Source organism: Sinocyclocheilus rhinocerous, unplaced genomic scaffold (genome assembly GCF_001515625.1).
Source record: "Sinocyclocheilus rhinocerous isolate Xijiao unplaced genomic scaffold, SAMN03320098_v1.1 scaffold662, whole genome shotgun sequence".
Taxonomy (NCBI): domain Eukaryota; kingdom Metazoa; phylum Chordata; class Actinopteri; order Cypriniformes; family Cyprinidae; genus Sinocyclocheilus; species Sinocyclocheilus rhinocerous.
Window position 1 is genome coordinate 2402704 of NW_015639782.1, and position 16452 is coordinate 2419155.

The 16452-nt window shown below is 38.1% G+C and overlaps 1 protein-coding gene across 4 annotated transcripts in view; it reads right to left on the minus strand.

Annotated features, from left to right (window-relative positions):
• The window catches only part of fgf13a (fibroblast growth factor 13a), a 146709-nt gene that overhangs the window by 21578 nt on the left and 108679 nt on the right, over window positions 1–16452 (minus strand). For 3 of the 4 annotated variants that reach the window (XM_016567796.1, XM_016567797.1, XM_016567795.1), the window contains exons 4-5: window positions 11576–11686; window positions 4884–4987 (exon numbers count right to left, since the gene is read on the minus strand). In XM_016567796.1, the coding sequence (XP_016423282.1) occupies window positions 4884–4987; window positions 11576–11686 (215 nt within the window). Of the gene's footprint in view, window positions 1–4883; window positions 4988–11575; window positions 11687–14638; window positions 15307–16452 lie in introns of those variants that run through there. The other variant, XM_016567798.1, reaches the window with a different exon arrangement.

The following is a 16452-nucleotide window of genomic DNA, read 5'->3' on the forward strand; positions in this document are numbered from 1 at the left end:
CCTAGTAACAGCTGTACACAAAAGCTGCGCAGCTCTCATAAACGCTACTTTATCAGGCTGTATTCAGGCATTACAATTTAGATGAGATGAAAATGACATTGAACGTTTGAGAAACGCCCCCTTTTTGGTCCACAGAGACCTATGTTGTGGTTTTTGACTTGTTATAATATTTTCGGAATTGTTGTTGTGTTTTCTGAATTGTTATTTTGTTTTTTAAATCGGCTTTATATCGGCCATCGGCCACCCTACATTCAAAGATATCGGCATCGGCTGTCAAAAAAACAATATCGGTCGACCACTATTTGAGATTCACCTAATGTGTTTCTTAAGGGGGTGTTTACATAACACACATTTAAAAACAGCTAGGGGGATGCAGTCGGACAAAAAATCTTTTCAAAAAAATAAAAATAAAATAAATTTAGGGTAAAATTTAGATTATTTTTAACGTGACATATCCAAAAAATATTACACAAGTAGGGGTGTAACGCTTCAGATTGCTCACGGTTTGGTTCGGTTCACGGTTTTAGGGTCACGGCTCGGTTTGTGCTATGTTCAGGGAAAAAAGGACTATGGTCAAATAAAAATAAAGAATGCAACAGCACAAATAAATACAATAGAGCAAGGATACAAATAAAATAAACAGTTTTTCAGGCACAGAAATTTAAAAGTAAACAAATGTAAAATAACAGTGCATATTTCACTGTATAAATTAAAGACTAGGGTTGGGAATCGGATACTTGTTGTCAAATTAAAATTTCGATTCTGCCTATCGATTCCTATGCACTTTTTTTCTTCATCTGTGAGGATGTGCGCTTTGCTTGGCCAATTGTTGGGATAAACAGGAAAGTGTGTCCAGCTGAATTCAATTTGAGTTTTGTTAAACTAATTAAAAAGAAGCTTAGTTTACCGCGGAAGCGGTCGTGGTGAGACCGAAGAGTAACACCAATGTGATTCTATTCCTAAATTACAATTATTCGTCTGTTTTATTCCTCAACCTTTGACGTGTACGATCAATGTTGTGATCACTTGGTTCGTCCGTGCAGAGTACGATCACATCAGTGTGATTTGAACATTTAATTTTGCTTTGGCACTGCCGTTGACCTAAAGAGAGCAGCTGTCATCTGTCATGAATGAAACAGCTTCACAGTCTTTTCAACCACACAGTATCATTATTTCTGTGTTACAAACATTCAAATCACAGAAGTACTGGGATAAAAGTTTATAGTTCAGATATAAACTGTGTGTAAGATGTGTATGGTAGCGATTAAAATAGAGTAAATCACCTTTTGAGAGTAATTTGACACTTCAAATCAAGATTTGTCGATTACATTGTTAAGCCAGTAGGTGGCGAAAAGGGGCTGTTAAAATTTATTTGTCTTTGAATCACACAAGAGATTCGTTCAAGACCGCTGATTTATCCGGTAATGAAACAAGTACATCTTGAGTGAGTCACTGAATCATTTATTCATAAATTACATGTGATTTTGTTTAGTTGTCTAATGTTTTTTCTTCAGAATCATGAGAGAACCACAACTTCTATTGGGGGGAAAACTCAATCTATCCAGAATAATGCAGTTCTATTTTGCACACAAACAGCTCTTAGAGTCCAGTTTTTTGTAGCCTGTTGATTTTTGTTCATGGTATTCATCTCCAATAAATGGTTTGCAAAAATAACCAACTCTATTAAAAACCAATCCTTGTTGAAGTTACAAAAATATTCAATCAAGAGAAGTGAGTGATTTCCTTGTCTTTTGTTGTTTAAGAATAGACAAGAATAGACTGCTGTTCCTTTAAGACATAATTTACAGATCCAGTACACTGATACTGATACACATGCGTTGTCTTTCTCGACTCTTTACATTCCCTTAAGACGTGACCAATGATGTTTGCAAGGATACTCACAAAGACGGGCATGTTGATTTTTTTGTGTTAGTTTGTGAGTTCAAACGCAAGTCTTAAAAGAGAAATTAATATTTGCTCTCGCTACAGATGAGTACGCACACACACACACATACACACATCTTCAAACAGCATGCGCGAGTTCTCAAGCACTTATTCTTTGCTTAAATGTTTCAATTGACAAGGCTTAAAAACACACGCAAATGAGTATAGTTTAAACACAGATAGTGTGTGCTGTTTATGTCTCACCTGCGCTCGTGCACTTTCAACACCCGGGTGAGGAAGGCGTAAATGACTGGTATACTACTGTGCATACGGCATTCCGTATTGTTTGTCCAAGTTTTTTGATCATTGCTGTTGTAATGTGGGAAGCCAATAGGTCTGTTTTACGCATTGTTATTTTCAACAAACCATATTCTACATGCATCGTCAGATTTGAAATGAGCCGTGGTGCAAGTGGGGTCAACCTCAAGTGGGCCAGGGCTGTGGGGGGCGGGGACCGAGCATGGTACGTACCAAGAGTACCGCGATATGTATCGTGGGTGGTGTATCCTGTTTTTCCGGTTCGGTTTGAATATAGTTACACCCCTGTAAGTAATACATCTTCCAACAATGAATCTACATGTCAATATTAGTGAGGTTCACATGTCTTTTTATTATTATTATTATTTACATTTACAGATATTATTATTTACATTTACAAATGTTTCTTAAATCAGCATATTAGAATGATTTCTGAACAATCATGTGACACTGAAGACAGGAGTAATGATGCTGAAAATTCAGCTTACAGGAATAAATTGCATTTTAAAATATATTAAAACAGAAACCAATAGGTCTGTTTTACGCATTGTTATTTTCAACAAACCATATTCTACATGCATCGTCAGATTTGAAATGAGCCGTGGTGCAAGTGGGGTCAACCTCAAGTGGGCCAGGGCTGTGGGGGGCGGGGACCGAGCATGGTACGTACCAAGAGTACCGCGATATGTATCGTGGGTGGTGTATCCTGTTTTTCCGGTTCGGTTTGAATATAGTTACACCCCTGTAAGTAATACATCTTCCAACAATGAATCTACATGTCAATATTAGTGAGGTTCACATGTCTTTTTATTATTATTATTATTTACATTTACAGATATTATTATTTACATTTACAAATGTTTCTTAAATCAGCATATTAGAATGATTTCTGAACAATCATGTGACACTGAAGACAGGAGTAATGATGCTGAAAATTCAGCTTACAGGAATAAATTGCATTTTAAAATATATTAAAACAGAAAACAGTTCATTTAAGGTGTAATAATATTTCGTAATATAACTATTTTTACTGTCTTTTTGATCAAATAAATGCATCCTTGGTAAGCACAAGAGACCTCCTTCAAAAGCATAAAAAAACATTACCGATCCCAAACTTTTGAATGGTATTGTCTGTGTTTATGTAAAATACAGATAAATTAGCCAACTTTACTAATATTGTCTATAGTGGGTCATTAGAAGTCAATTAGTTGATCCACTATCCTGACCAGGCCAGCTTTCTCAGGCAACATCTGTTTCCTGTTTTGATAAGTTTCCTCAATGATCCTTCTCCATAGCTTAGTGTCCAGCCATTTTACTGTTATTTATAATATGGAGGATTTCTGTCAGTCTCAAGATTGAAGTTGAGTGCGAGAGTGTGTGCCGTGTTGTTGTTGTTGTTGTTGTTGTTGAGACTGTGTATTCATTTGCACCCACTCTCTCCTGTCAGACAACACCAGCTCCAGTAATGCCAACCACATGCCATTTGACATTTGTCTTGAAGCAGAAGTTTGGCAGGTAGGTTACTGCATTATTCATGTCTTCATGCAGTCAATCAATGTTGGGATGCAGACTGCCTGTTCAGCATATTTTCACAAGTTTCTAAATGTATCAGTGTTTCGATATTAGTCATCTTTGCAATGAAAGGCATGTTACTCAATTCATGCACTGGGAAAACTCACCCGTCCAGCTCTATTTCAGAGAAAGGCGGAGAAAAACCTCTCAGCAAGGGACTAAAACATCTTCTGGGCAACAACAACTACGTTTCAATAATGGTAATTATTCACTATTACTGCAACAGTCAACAACCAAATCATCTTGACAACTGAGCGCACTGATGATTCGTAGTGTTTTCCATGTACATTTAAACATTAAGAGCAATTACAAACAGTCCTCCATATGTATTTAGCTAATTAAGGATGCTTTCACGTGTGCTTATGAAAGCAGAGAGTCTCATCTATCTTTCACTGAAGCTGAACAAAATGATTGGAACTGGTGTACATTTGCACAACCCACATACTGCCTTGCCTGCATCACCATAGTAACCAAGACGAATGCCAAAGCACCGACATTTCATCTGGTACAGGCAGGCGGAAGGTCAGGACTATGAGGAGGTGAGGGGGGCAAAGTTCTGCCCAACCACAGCCAGTAAACAAACATCTCTAAGCCATCCACCCTGTAATCACGCCACTTAGTGTGCGGGGCTGCGCATAATCTAAACTACGAGTGTTGAGCTGAGGTTATGAAAACATCTTGAGATATTTGTCACAGCTGTAACTTAACTCATTTTCTGACAGCATGCCATATGGAGAGAGGGTGTGAGACTAGCGCACAGTAGAGGCTTCATCTGTTTATATGGAGAAATCTGTGAAACACTGTGCCGTACTCTTGGGAGTGACCTTTTTTTTTTCAGCCCAGTAAGGGGTTCGGGAGCAAGAACATTTCTTAAAGGCTATGTGACCATTTGATCTTGGGTCACGTGGAGGTCTGTTTATCGGGAGTGTCTGATATCATGATTTGGCAGGGGATGAGTGGTGTGTGCTCTAGTGTTAATGACTACAGCTCAGGTGTTGGTCTGGGAGCAGCGGCTTGACGTGACCTTCCCCTCTTGATTTAAAACAGCTGAAGGAGTGAGGTATAGTACACATAAACAAACATCTACAAAGGGTGTTGCAGGTACTTACCGAAGTATACAGGTAGCCCTCGCTGTTCATGGCCAGATAGAGTTTGGTCTGAACTCCCTGGATGGCCACCACTCGCAAGCCCACTGGGATGAGGTTAAACATGGCTGTACAGGAAACAAAGAAAAGTCACAATTATATTCGCAAACATTTATGCCTAAGTACAGCTAATTGATTAAGATATCACTATCATGTGTGTTGTATAGTAATTTATAATGGGAAAATAAATAAATGATATTAGGGAGAGTGAAAATCAAGCAAACCTGGAGCATTTTACATTCACAAAACACACAATAGCTACATGGTTCAAGTTCATTTGAAGTGTTCACATACAAGGCAAATTTTTGCATCCCTCCCCAAAACTAATAAAGTGTCACCCAGAGACAGGCATAATGCAAAAAACGCAAGCAGCATGAGTCTGAGAATGCAGATGTGCACGCTTACGTTTCTTATCAGCATCATGTCAGCCGCGCTGACATTCTGTCCACTCACATACACTTCATCAACACAGTGTCGGCCTCACCAGAATCCACAAAGATCATTAACACTCAAGTACAAACACCCTAGAAATGCTTTAGCAACTTACAAACTTACAAAAACCCTTGCCCAGAACTTCTTAGCAACCACCTAGCAACAGCTTAGAATGCCCTAGCAACAAGCTAGCATCTAACTGACTGTCTTTGTTATTTGTCTAATGACTGTATGGACTGTAAAAGCTTCAAGCCAACATCGAATTTTACATAACTACACATAGTTGGGTATTATTTTTCCTCAACCAGATGGCCTTGATTATGTCAGTAGAAAGGTTGTTTCAGAGGCAGAAATTGCTTTTTTTTAGCTTTAAGATTATGATTTAGTTTTTTAAATAATGCATTGTTCTGTGGAAATGTCATTTTATTTAAAGCTAAAATAAAATAAAACTTAAGCTTAAAAACCTAAACGACACCGTAGAAATGTTGCTTGGCAGCTAACTGAAATAAATATGTTGTAGTACTAAAATAGCTAAAACTGAAATAAAAAGATATATATATATATATATATATATATATATATATATATTATTTTGCTCAATTTACAAACACACAATTAAAATATCAAGGTGCAGTTTTAGATTTTTCCCCCCATTGAAAATGATACAGTTTAGCAATGCTAGATAAATAAACGTCAATTTGTCACTTTTTCAAAACTCATGGAACAAATGGAAAACATTCTGAATAGGGGTGTCAAACAATTAATTGCATCCAAAATAAAAAGATATATATATATATATATATATATAAAAGTACACGCATATATTTTAGTTATAACTTTTATTTTGGATGCAATTAATCAGCCCTAATTCTGCACTGTATAGTAATCAGTTTACGGATAAGGACAAAAAACTATATTTCATTACTACTTTAAAACTAAAACTAAGTGCTTTCACAGATGAAGGAGAAAAAGGAGATATATATATATATATATATAAACCAATAATAATGACAACAGCACATAACATTACTAAAACTTAAACTAAAATTAAGATGACAACTTAAAATGTAAAAATAAAAGTTAATTCAAAATAATAAATATTACAGTAGTATATAAATAATTTTTTATCGGAAACAGTTTCTACACATTTTACTTCATTTTTAAATCCTGATCTATTTCCTAGTGTATTAGAGTTAAATTCAGTTCACTTTAACCTGATTTATTCTTATCTATATGCGGCAGCATTTCACCTCCCTCCCTGATACTTGTGTGTTACGTTTTCTTTGAACTGCTGCCTCTTTTAACATAGTTCCTCTTTTTCCCTTTCACACACGCTCTCTTTCTCTCTCTCTCTGTCTGTTTCACACTCTTCCCTCTGTCTCTTTCACACATTCTCTCTCTGTTGAGCAGAGTTTGTGAGCTGTGCGGGGCTCTGTCTTTCTGGGACCACTGGCTGTGCCAACTCTCCTCACACCTTTGTCCCCCCTGTCACCACGTAAGCCATAAAGCTGACAATCTTTCCCATCCACACAGCCTCTTTCTGCCAGTGGGAAGAGTGAAGCAGCCAGCCAGCCACCCCTGACACTGAGAGTTTCTGAGGAACATAAGCTTGGGAAGAAAAAACAAGCTTTTTGAAAGAAAAAAATGTGTGAGCCATTTCACCGCGTATGTAACCTAGCTTGATTACAAAAACAAGAAGGAAACAAACTTGCTGTAAAGTAAACGGCTGCTTTCTTTCAAGACAGAGTGCGTATGAGCTAACAGAGAAAAATGCAGACAGAAGTTAGATTAGAAAATGTATACTGCCTTCATATGGAAATCATACTAGATACAAGTACAATATTTTGTGCTTCAGGAATATACACTCACATCATCTAACATAATATCCCTGCTTCATTTCTTTAAAAGTTAGGTGTATAAATATGACAATTCTGTCATCATTTACTCACACTCGTGCTTTTTTCTTCTAAAGTTATATGGCAGCTTTGTGACAAACAAACTGAAATTTGTAACAAATTTAACAGACTGATCAACTAAACATTTAAATATTATGTAATTCATTTATTTTTAAAGGGTTAGTGCACCAAAAAATTACAACTGTCATCACTCACCCTCAAACCCATAAGATTTTTATTTATCTTCAAAACAAAAATTAAGATATTTTTACAGAGACCCGATAGATATGTCCCTCCACTGAAATTCCATTCTACCAAAACGTTGACACTTCAAAAAGTTCATAAAGAGATTGTAAAAGAAAACCATATGAATCGAGCCAAACTGGTCCAAGTCTTCTGAAGAGGTATGATCACTTCATATTTTGAATGCTCATATATACATTGAGCACATCAAATATGGTAAATGGAAATCTCAAACATGCATGCTTGGGTTTTATATGGAGTCTTATGGGTTTGAAGTGAAATGGTGTATAACCGATGACAGAATTTTTTTTTTTGTGTGAACTATCCTTTTAAAATGAAAATTTGTCAGTATTTACACACTCTCATGTAATTTCAAAAAATCTGGGTGAGCAAATTTGGGTGACCTATCCCTTTAACTCAATCTATGTTCCTGCTCCCTCACCCTCCAGAGAGAACATAAACAGAACCCATTTCGGCCTTTCATCATAAACATGAGATCTCTTGATTAATATTTCTTATTTCCTGCAGAGCTCAATCGATGGCCATGTCCGGAATGCTCTCCATCCCCTCTAATCCCACATCAAGGCCCTTCCTCTACCCTCTGACACCAGTCAGGTCCACCTGTAGAGATCAGCCTTCTTCCTGCTCTGTAGTCTATGGCCACTGACTCATATGAAGAGTATTTAGATGCCATATGCAAATGCTTCAATAAGCTATTGATTCTATTTGTATGATAGAAGATATGTTTTTTTATATCTTCATCTTTTTTGTGGCATACACACTTGGGCAGTAACGAGTAGACCTCATTTCAGAGGGATTACCAGAGCTTGGCTGCTGGGGGTTGTGGAGACGAGATTCAATTACTCACACCTAATAGAGCACCTGAGCACAGAGTTCTGGGAAGATCAAGAGGGCACGATAATCATCTCTACAAAAAGGCCAATATAATAACCATCAGAATTCAGTAAAGAGTCTCTCCTACAGTCCCAATCACTGAAAACATGGGTGAGAAGACTTCCTGTTCACTCAGCATAACATATAAAGGATTAGTTCGGCCAAAAATTAAAATTCTGTCATCATTTACTTCATCAAAACATGTATTTCGCCTCTTCTGTTCTCAAGCTTTAAAAATGTCACACAAGTAGTCCACATAACTCTTTTTCTTCTTAAGTTTCATAGCACGTTTTCTTCTAAAGTTATATGACAGCTCTGTGACAAACAGACCACATTTTAAGTCAAACTTTAACACACAGATCATCTAAGCTTCATAAAGTTTAGAAAGCAATGTAATCCATATACATTGAGCAGTTTAATTAAGTCTTCCGAAGAGACACAATAGATTTAAATGATCAACAGATTTAATTTAGACTTTTATTTATATATAAATATCAGCGCACAAACATAGAACTCATCAGATATGGTAAACGGAAGCTCAAATGTGCTTGTTGGATGTTTTTTTTTTTGTGCACAGCAAGTATGGCTGAGTTGTTAGTTTTCATTAAAAATACCTTTATTTGTGTCTAAAAGATGAAAAAAGTCTTATAGTTTTGGAAGGACATGAGGGTGAGTAAATGATGGCAGAATTTTCATTCCCTTTAAATCTTATTACTAAAGGAATTTAGATGTTTTAATTCTGGTGGTGTGTCTGGATGCCTGGATAAAACTGTACAGTAAAACTGATGTTAAAATTTCAGTTTATTATATCTGGAGACAAATCAGACTGATTAGAATAAAACTGTGACTGACTGAAACACACATCAGCCCACTCTACAGACGGAAGGCAAGTTAGCAGAGATGTTAATGTTGACGGAGAGAAAGGCCTCCTGCCAAGACACATTGATTAGGAATTGAATTAAGCTGTAAAACTCTGCACAAAGAGACATAATCCAATAGAGCAGCCATACCTGACATTTACTGCCCAGAATGAGCTTTTGTCTTGTTCCTCCAAGAGCACATCACAGTCAGACTTGAGAGATGGAAAGGCTGATTTTCAATAAGGTCTTTATCTTTAAATGTCTGTTTCTCAAGCCCCTTGATCTGCCCAATTTCATCTAATAAAATCAATTTGATTCTATCATTATCAAATGGGAATGGGACCTTCTCATTCTGGCTGTCATTCTCACATATATAGGAATAAACAAAACAATTTATAGATTTTTGCATGTTTTTTGACTGAATGTTCCTGTCAAGTCTACAATCTTCAAGTCTACAAGAGTAAGAAGATATATTTACTTATTTATTTATAACACCATGGCATGACACACTCACACACACACACACACACACACACACACACACACACACACACACACACACCACAAGAGGAGAGCCAAGAGGACTGCACTGCCGTCGCTATGGAGACAAGGGCACCAAGCTCCTAACAATTCTATTTTTGTAGCGTGAGAGATAGAAGCTCCCTGTTTTCCCACTTCTCCTCTCCAGCAACAGCTTTTCATTCTCTCGACAAAATAAGGGAGTGTGGTGGGAAAAGCAGGTCAGCTATTATGTAATCTCACCCCTATATAACTCATTTCACCTCAGTCAATCACGCAGGAGAAGAACACAAACAAGAAAATAAACAAGACGCAGCAAGAGAAGGACTGGCCAACCGCACCAGTGGCGCAGATTCAACTCAAGGGTGAATAAAACACGAATGCTTGAGTCAAACAACCACTATTTAAATTCAAGCAGGGGGTGTTATTTCAATTAGCACGTCTTCATGTTAAACATTGTTTATGTGCACTTGACACAAATTTATGTTAATCTAGATGAGCTTGATGGATGAGAGGATTTGGAGACTCCAGTGATCACAGTTCCAAATGAATTTACAGGCCCCAGAATGCCACAGACACTTAGCGTCATTGAGATATAGCACATATTAAATTAGAGCCCTGCCAACCAGCCAGCCGGCTCTATCCTCGCTCATAGACGCAGCATAGCTCAAACACTTACTGGGTGACGCCGCTCTTGCCTACGGACTAAATAATTCACACTTGCAGGTGCATAGCAAGATTACTTCAAATGAAACAAAATAATCTTTGGTCATAAGGGACAAAAAACATTTTTTTTCAGGCATTATGGACATCTGCCTAAAAATGTTTCTCTTGTACTTGGGCCTTCCAGCTACATTGCCTGTGCTCTCTGAATAATTGTTTTCTGAAAAACAGTGACCACTCCTGCTACATTTTCCATTTCAGGATAATACAGAACTGAGCCTCTTGACTCTTGTGACCAATACAGGAACTGTAAAAGTATTAAAAAGTGAAAAGCAAAGCTGAAGCTGACTGTAAGTGTCAGTATAAGACAGAAATGCAGTCTGAAGGAGCAGTACAGCTGCCCAGGAAACAATAACAACAGCAGCTGTCACTGAAATACGAGTAGACATCCAGTGTCCCCAAAAAAGCATTTGGACACTTAAGTTGCACTTAAAAATGTCTGGATGTCACTGCATTAGATGCAACATATCAAACCAAGTCGCATATGCAAATGATGCAAGACTAGAACTAACTTCACTTTTCGAAGGCATTTTTGCAATTACTTTTTACCAGTTGGTCTTGAGGAGATTTTTAAGGGAAGTATGAAGTTAGTTCCCTTCACTGTCCTAGTTGAGTACCTATGGACATGCTCCACTAACGTTTGGCAACCATAAAGTATCCAAATACTTTTTTATTCTTTATTCAAAACCGTACATTTATTGCTGTATCATTTGAGACCTAAAACGTGTTTGTGAAGCAATATAATTTCATTATTTCTTAAAGGGGTCATATGATGCTGCTAAAAAGAACATTATTTTGTGTATTTGGTGTAATGAAATGTGTTTATGCGGTTTAAGGTTAAAAAAACACATTATTTTCCACATACTGTACATTATTGTTTCTCCTCTATGCCCGCCTTTCTGAATCGCGTAAACACACGTTTTGTTATACAACACAAAAAAATTTATACATGAAAGTCTACAAATATTTTTGGGGGTCACTGTGTCAGTCTATTAATCTTGTACTTCCTTGTTTCCAACTTTGAACCTCAACATGTGTCTTGACAGGTGAAAATTTGAGAACATATACTAAAAGAGGCCAGCTGACTTACTGAAACCACTGTCCTCCTCTTTAGTGCCGTCAATGGTTCCATCTGCTTGGAGCTGCAAATGAAAGCCCTGTCGACTATACAGCTTCGTTACGATCCCCTTCAGCTGGGGCTCTGCAAAGAGACAGAAGATAGAGAGAGAGAACAAGAAAAAGACAGGGTTAAAGAGGCATTGCCACAATGAAAGTGTCAGCGGTTTTAAAGCTCCTGGCTTAGCAAGAGCTTTCCATGGTCTTCAGATTTGAGCCTGCATTACAAACAAGAGATCAGACCACAGTGTCAGAAGAACAGGAACAAAAAAAAGATCTACATGTGGGAATAGTCACCAGAGCCACCACACAGAAAATTGGTGAGAGCTGCAATTTGCAAGGAAGCTGCAGTCTTCTGTCCATGATATGAACGTGAATATGCCAATGCAGAGTAGGGTTGGGTACCGAAACCCGGTACCAATATGGCACCGGTACCTATGTAACCGGTATGTGCTAGAACCGAATCAGAACGCAGATTTCGGTGCCTCATTTCGGTGCCATGCCTGAGCGATCGATTGAAATATTTGTACTCTGGTTCTCCGAAACGGACGTAAGAAGCATCATCACCGGCACCGCATGTGAAAAATAATTTCCCGACTGTGAAATGCAAGTGAACTCAAGTCGGAAAGCTCTAATATTACAAATCCAACAAATCTTTGTAGTAACGAGAGTGTCCATGTTGTTTTTACATTCCAACTTAAAAGCACAACTCGGGAAATGAGAGCATTCGAGGAGCGCGCGAATGTAGCAATTACACTTGCTCTGATGGCAGCAGGTAGCCTTCCGTTAACTAAGCTAAACATGCTTAAATTAAAATGCCTAAAGCTAAACCTCCCTTGTATTCACATTTCTAAACCTGTTGTCCAACAAAAGAGAACATTATAACCTTTTTACTCCACAACACCAGTCAAATGCTTCCTTTTGTGATCTGATGTGGCTTCTTGTCACAGAATGAGGCAGAAAATATGTTCCATAGGCTACTTTAAAAAGAATACATCGATTAGAAATGGATTATAAATATACTTAATTATTATGAAAATACCAGAGATGGCTTAAATAACACAGATAAACGATATTGTCGCAGTCGAGTGTTTGTTTTTGTTTTATCATTCAAAACGTTTATATGTTCTGTTTACTCAATTACAGCTATAATAGCTATGCCTTTGTCCATATAAGGGATTTCCTGGAGGGTCATGAGTTTCGCTGCTTCTGAGACTGGATATGTGGATTTTCTGTGCGAGGGCGCCCTCTGGCGTCCAGTATGAATGAAACAGACATCGTGTGTTTATAGTGCTAATGGTCAATCCATCATTTTTTGGGGAATTTTCATTTATTTATTTTTTAAGTATCGGTTCAAGCACCGTTTAGGCACCGGAACCATTTTAAAAGTATTGATTTGGCACCGGTATCGAAAAAAAAAAAAACGATACCCAACCCTATTATATCACCTTACATAGGTCTGATCTGCATGACTGGAACTAAGAAGCACAACTATACAGGACACAGCTCTCCTGTGCAAAATACCAGATTGCATAAGCAGATCTGTAGTTAATAAGGCTTAGAGAGTCAGTGGATCATGCTATTAACACAGATTAACTTTCATTTATCATAGGAGATTAAAGGGTTAGTTCACCCAAAAATGAAAATTAGACTGTGTTTTACTCACCCTAGAGCCATCCTAGAGCCGACCTCATACGTCATCCGCCCGGAACTGCTTCCATTTACAACAGTGAGCGCAAGCTAGATTAAAGTGATTATTACGTTTTGAATATGGATATTTTTCTTACAAAAATGCATCGATTCGCTGCAGGAGGCCTTTGTTCACCCCACGGAGCCGTGTGAGACACTTTTTTTATGGATGCGCGCTTTTTATTTAACTTCTTTTGGACTGAAGCACTGCAACACCCCCTGACTGCAATGATAGCGCTTGGAATAGCAAGGACAATTTTTAATCTAGCTCCGACTGGATTCGTCTGAAAGAAGAAAATCATATACACCTAGGATGCCTCGGGGGTGAGTAAAACACAGCCTAATTTTCATTTTTGGGTGAACTAACCCTTTAAAAAATATGTGGATCTTAGGTTACTTCTTATAATAAAAACTATTTATGTATAATATAAACAATTTAAAACTTAACACATCCCCTAAATTTCAGTCATGAGAATACAAAGAGAATATGAGTATTTAAAATAAGCCTGTTAGATACAAAATTAAACCAAAATGCATTACTATACAGATGCTATAGTATGGAACAGTATAGATACATTACAACTGGCTGAATAAATGTCTGAATGAGCACAGATTTTATTTCGGGAGGCATCACTCCTCAATATATTAATCATGGGTACGCAAATATGCTTAGGTTCATGTGTGTGTTGGTCCATGTGCATCTGTAAACAAGATTGTTAGGTATGAGACTGTTTAATGAAGACTGAATCACTGCTGCAAACAACTGCCACTCTACACACACAAACTTCCACACTTCTGCTTAGGTGTCACATAAGGGTTATGTAAGATGCTGTCTGGGGAGGGAGGCAAGGTAATTGGGACTATGACAAGCTTGTAAGTAAACAGTTGTGCTGAATGTGTGTGTAGATCTAGATAGATCTAGCTTGCTAGATGTTGAGCTGTTGTCCAAAAATGTGTCAAACAATAACCTTTATAGTTTGCTTTCTATTGTCCCTCTGTCTCTGAAGGGATTACTGACACTGAATCAGTATCAACATCATTGCAACACAGTATCTGCATACAGTATTTTCCCCCTCACAAATTATTTGGTCAAAACGCCTGAAAAGTTCAATAAGGTTGTATAACTGAGTTTGAATGAGATTTCACTATGACATGTGAAAGCACATGCTGGCTGACTTTTAAAAACAGCGTCCTGCTCTATAAACATGGCAAGCACTTTAAAATTCAAAATGCAACATTTTAAAATCCAATATTTTTAAAAGTACAGACGCAAATGCATTTATAATGATGAAGCTGCTGTTACACATACAATAACATATTGAGTCAGGACCCTAAAAACACATCAGACCTGGTCGTCTCCTCCTGCGCTTTTTGGAGCCGAAAAGCTTGACTCTGGAGAAGACACTGAGTCGACTGGGTTTCTCGCATGTTCCTTTGGTTTTGTTCGGACTGCTCACGCAGCGGCAGGCATTTGATTTCTCACGCTCCCTCGCCAGCCTCTTCTGCCGAATAAGGGAGCTGGCGATCGCCGCAGCCATGGCCAGTTTGACGGTGCGACGGACAGCAAAGACTTCAAGAGGACACAATCCGTTTCCCACTTCCTCCACGACACGATTTCTGTATGGAAATCTTTCACTTGACAGCTCACATCCAAGTCTTCATACACCAGTCACCGCCATTGTTCGTTAATGAGAATGACAGATCGGTGGAAAGCAGTTGTAAACTAACACAGCTTTAACACAAAACGCAATTATGTAGTTGACGGTACGCGCATCTCTTCAACGCTCATTTTCTTCGGAGATAAAGTCCTTACACGGCTCTGCATTCATTTGGTTGCAGTCTCACCGCATCTGTTTCCAGATAATGTCACTATCTGGCTATTTCGACTAACAACGGAGATGATGTTCCTCCAGACACCGAGCACAAGTTTCGCATCATCCCACAAAGCCGTCAGTCACAGCACACAGAACAGAGCCATGTGAGAGAAACACCTGTTAGCGAGCGCGATTCATTACTCTTGGGTGCGCGCGCTTTGTGTGTGTGGGTGTGTGAGCTAGAGAGTTTGTTCTCGGTTAATCTTCGGAATCCCTTTGTAATGTAGATACAGACAAATACAACGAGAGCGACAAGTTGCTCGCATGTCTTAATATGAAAGGTGAATCATGGCGGTACAATTCCTAATCGGTTCTTTCGAACAGTTCATTTCAAAGAACCGGTTGAAACGAGTCAGCAATTCTTCTACGTCATTGCGTTGCTACGTTTGTTATTTTGACCAAGTTTAATTAATATGGGTGTTTATTGTAATTTCGTCTGCTCCTTTCCACTACTAAAATAATAACACGTTGTTTATAAAAACGAAATCATTTATTAAATAGACGTTTAGTTTTAGTGAAATGTAAATATATTTCCAGGAGGTTTTATTGGAGTCATTTTGCTAGATTAAAAAAAAAAAGAGAGAGTCAAATCTAAACCCCAAATTATCTTAATATCAACTCACTCAAAAATTCTCGGTTCATTACGAATCTGACATCTTAAAGACTGCAATCCCATTACTATTAAAACAGATTATACTACATTAAAATGGTGTTATTCGATTAAATTACTAATATATTTGTGTTGTGCATTTAATTAATATGTTGATCTGTCCGAGAGAGAGGGTTCTCGGTCAGTGGTTAACTCGAAAATCGCTGTGACCGATTCAAAATCGTTTTAACAGATTCACTGAAAAAAGATTCGAACATCGCTAGTTCGTGAACGGTTCCTACCACAGAGCTGTTTTGGGGCGGTGTGCGGAGAGTGATGTGGAACAACAACAACAACAAGAAAAATTAAGTTGTATTGAAGCACGTAAAATTAGATTAGTCCTGAATGTCTGAGTATCGTTCAGTGTGAACAGCGGGCTGGGTGAACAGCGCGACAGATCGATTTCTAACAGAGAGACGCTTCTCCCGGGGAGACGGTGACACACAAATGTGACAGCTACAAGTGAACTGGAGCTCTTGAAGCTATATAAAATGTTGAGACAGTTACATAGTCTAACATAATGTGCCAGTCATGTGTTTTTCCTTTCCCAAAACTAGGGATGCACCGATACCGATACTGGTATCGGTATCGGGCCCGATACTGGCCTCCTGTACTCGTACTCGTACTCGTTAAAATGCC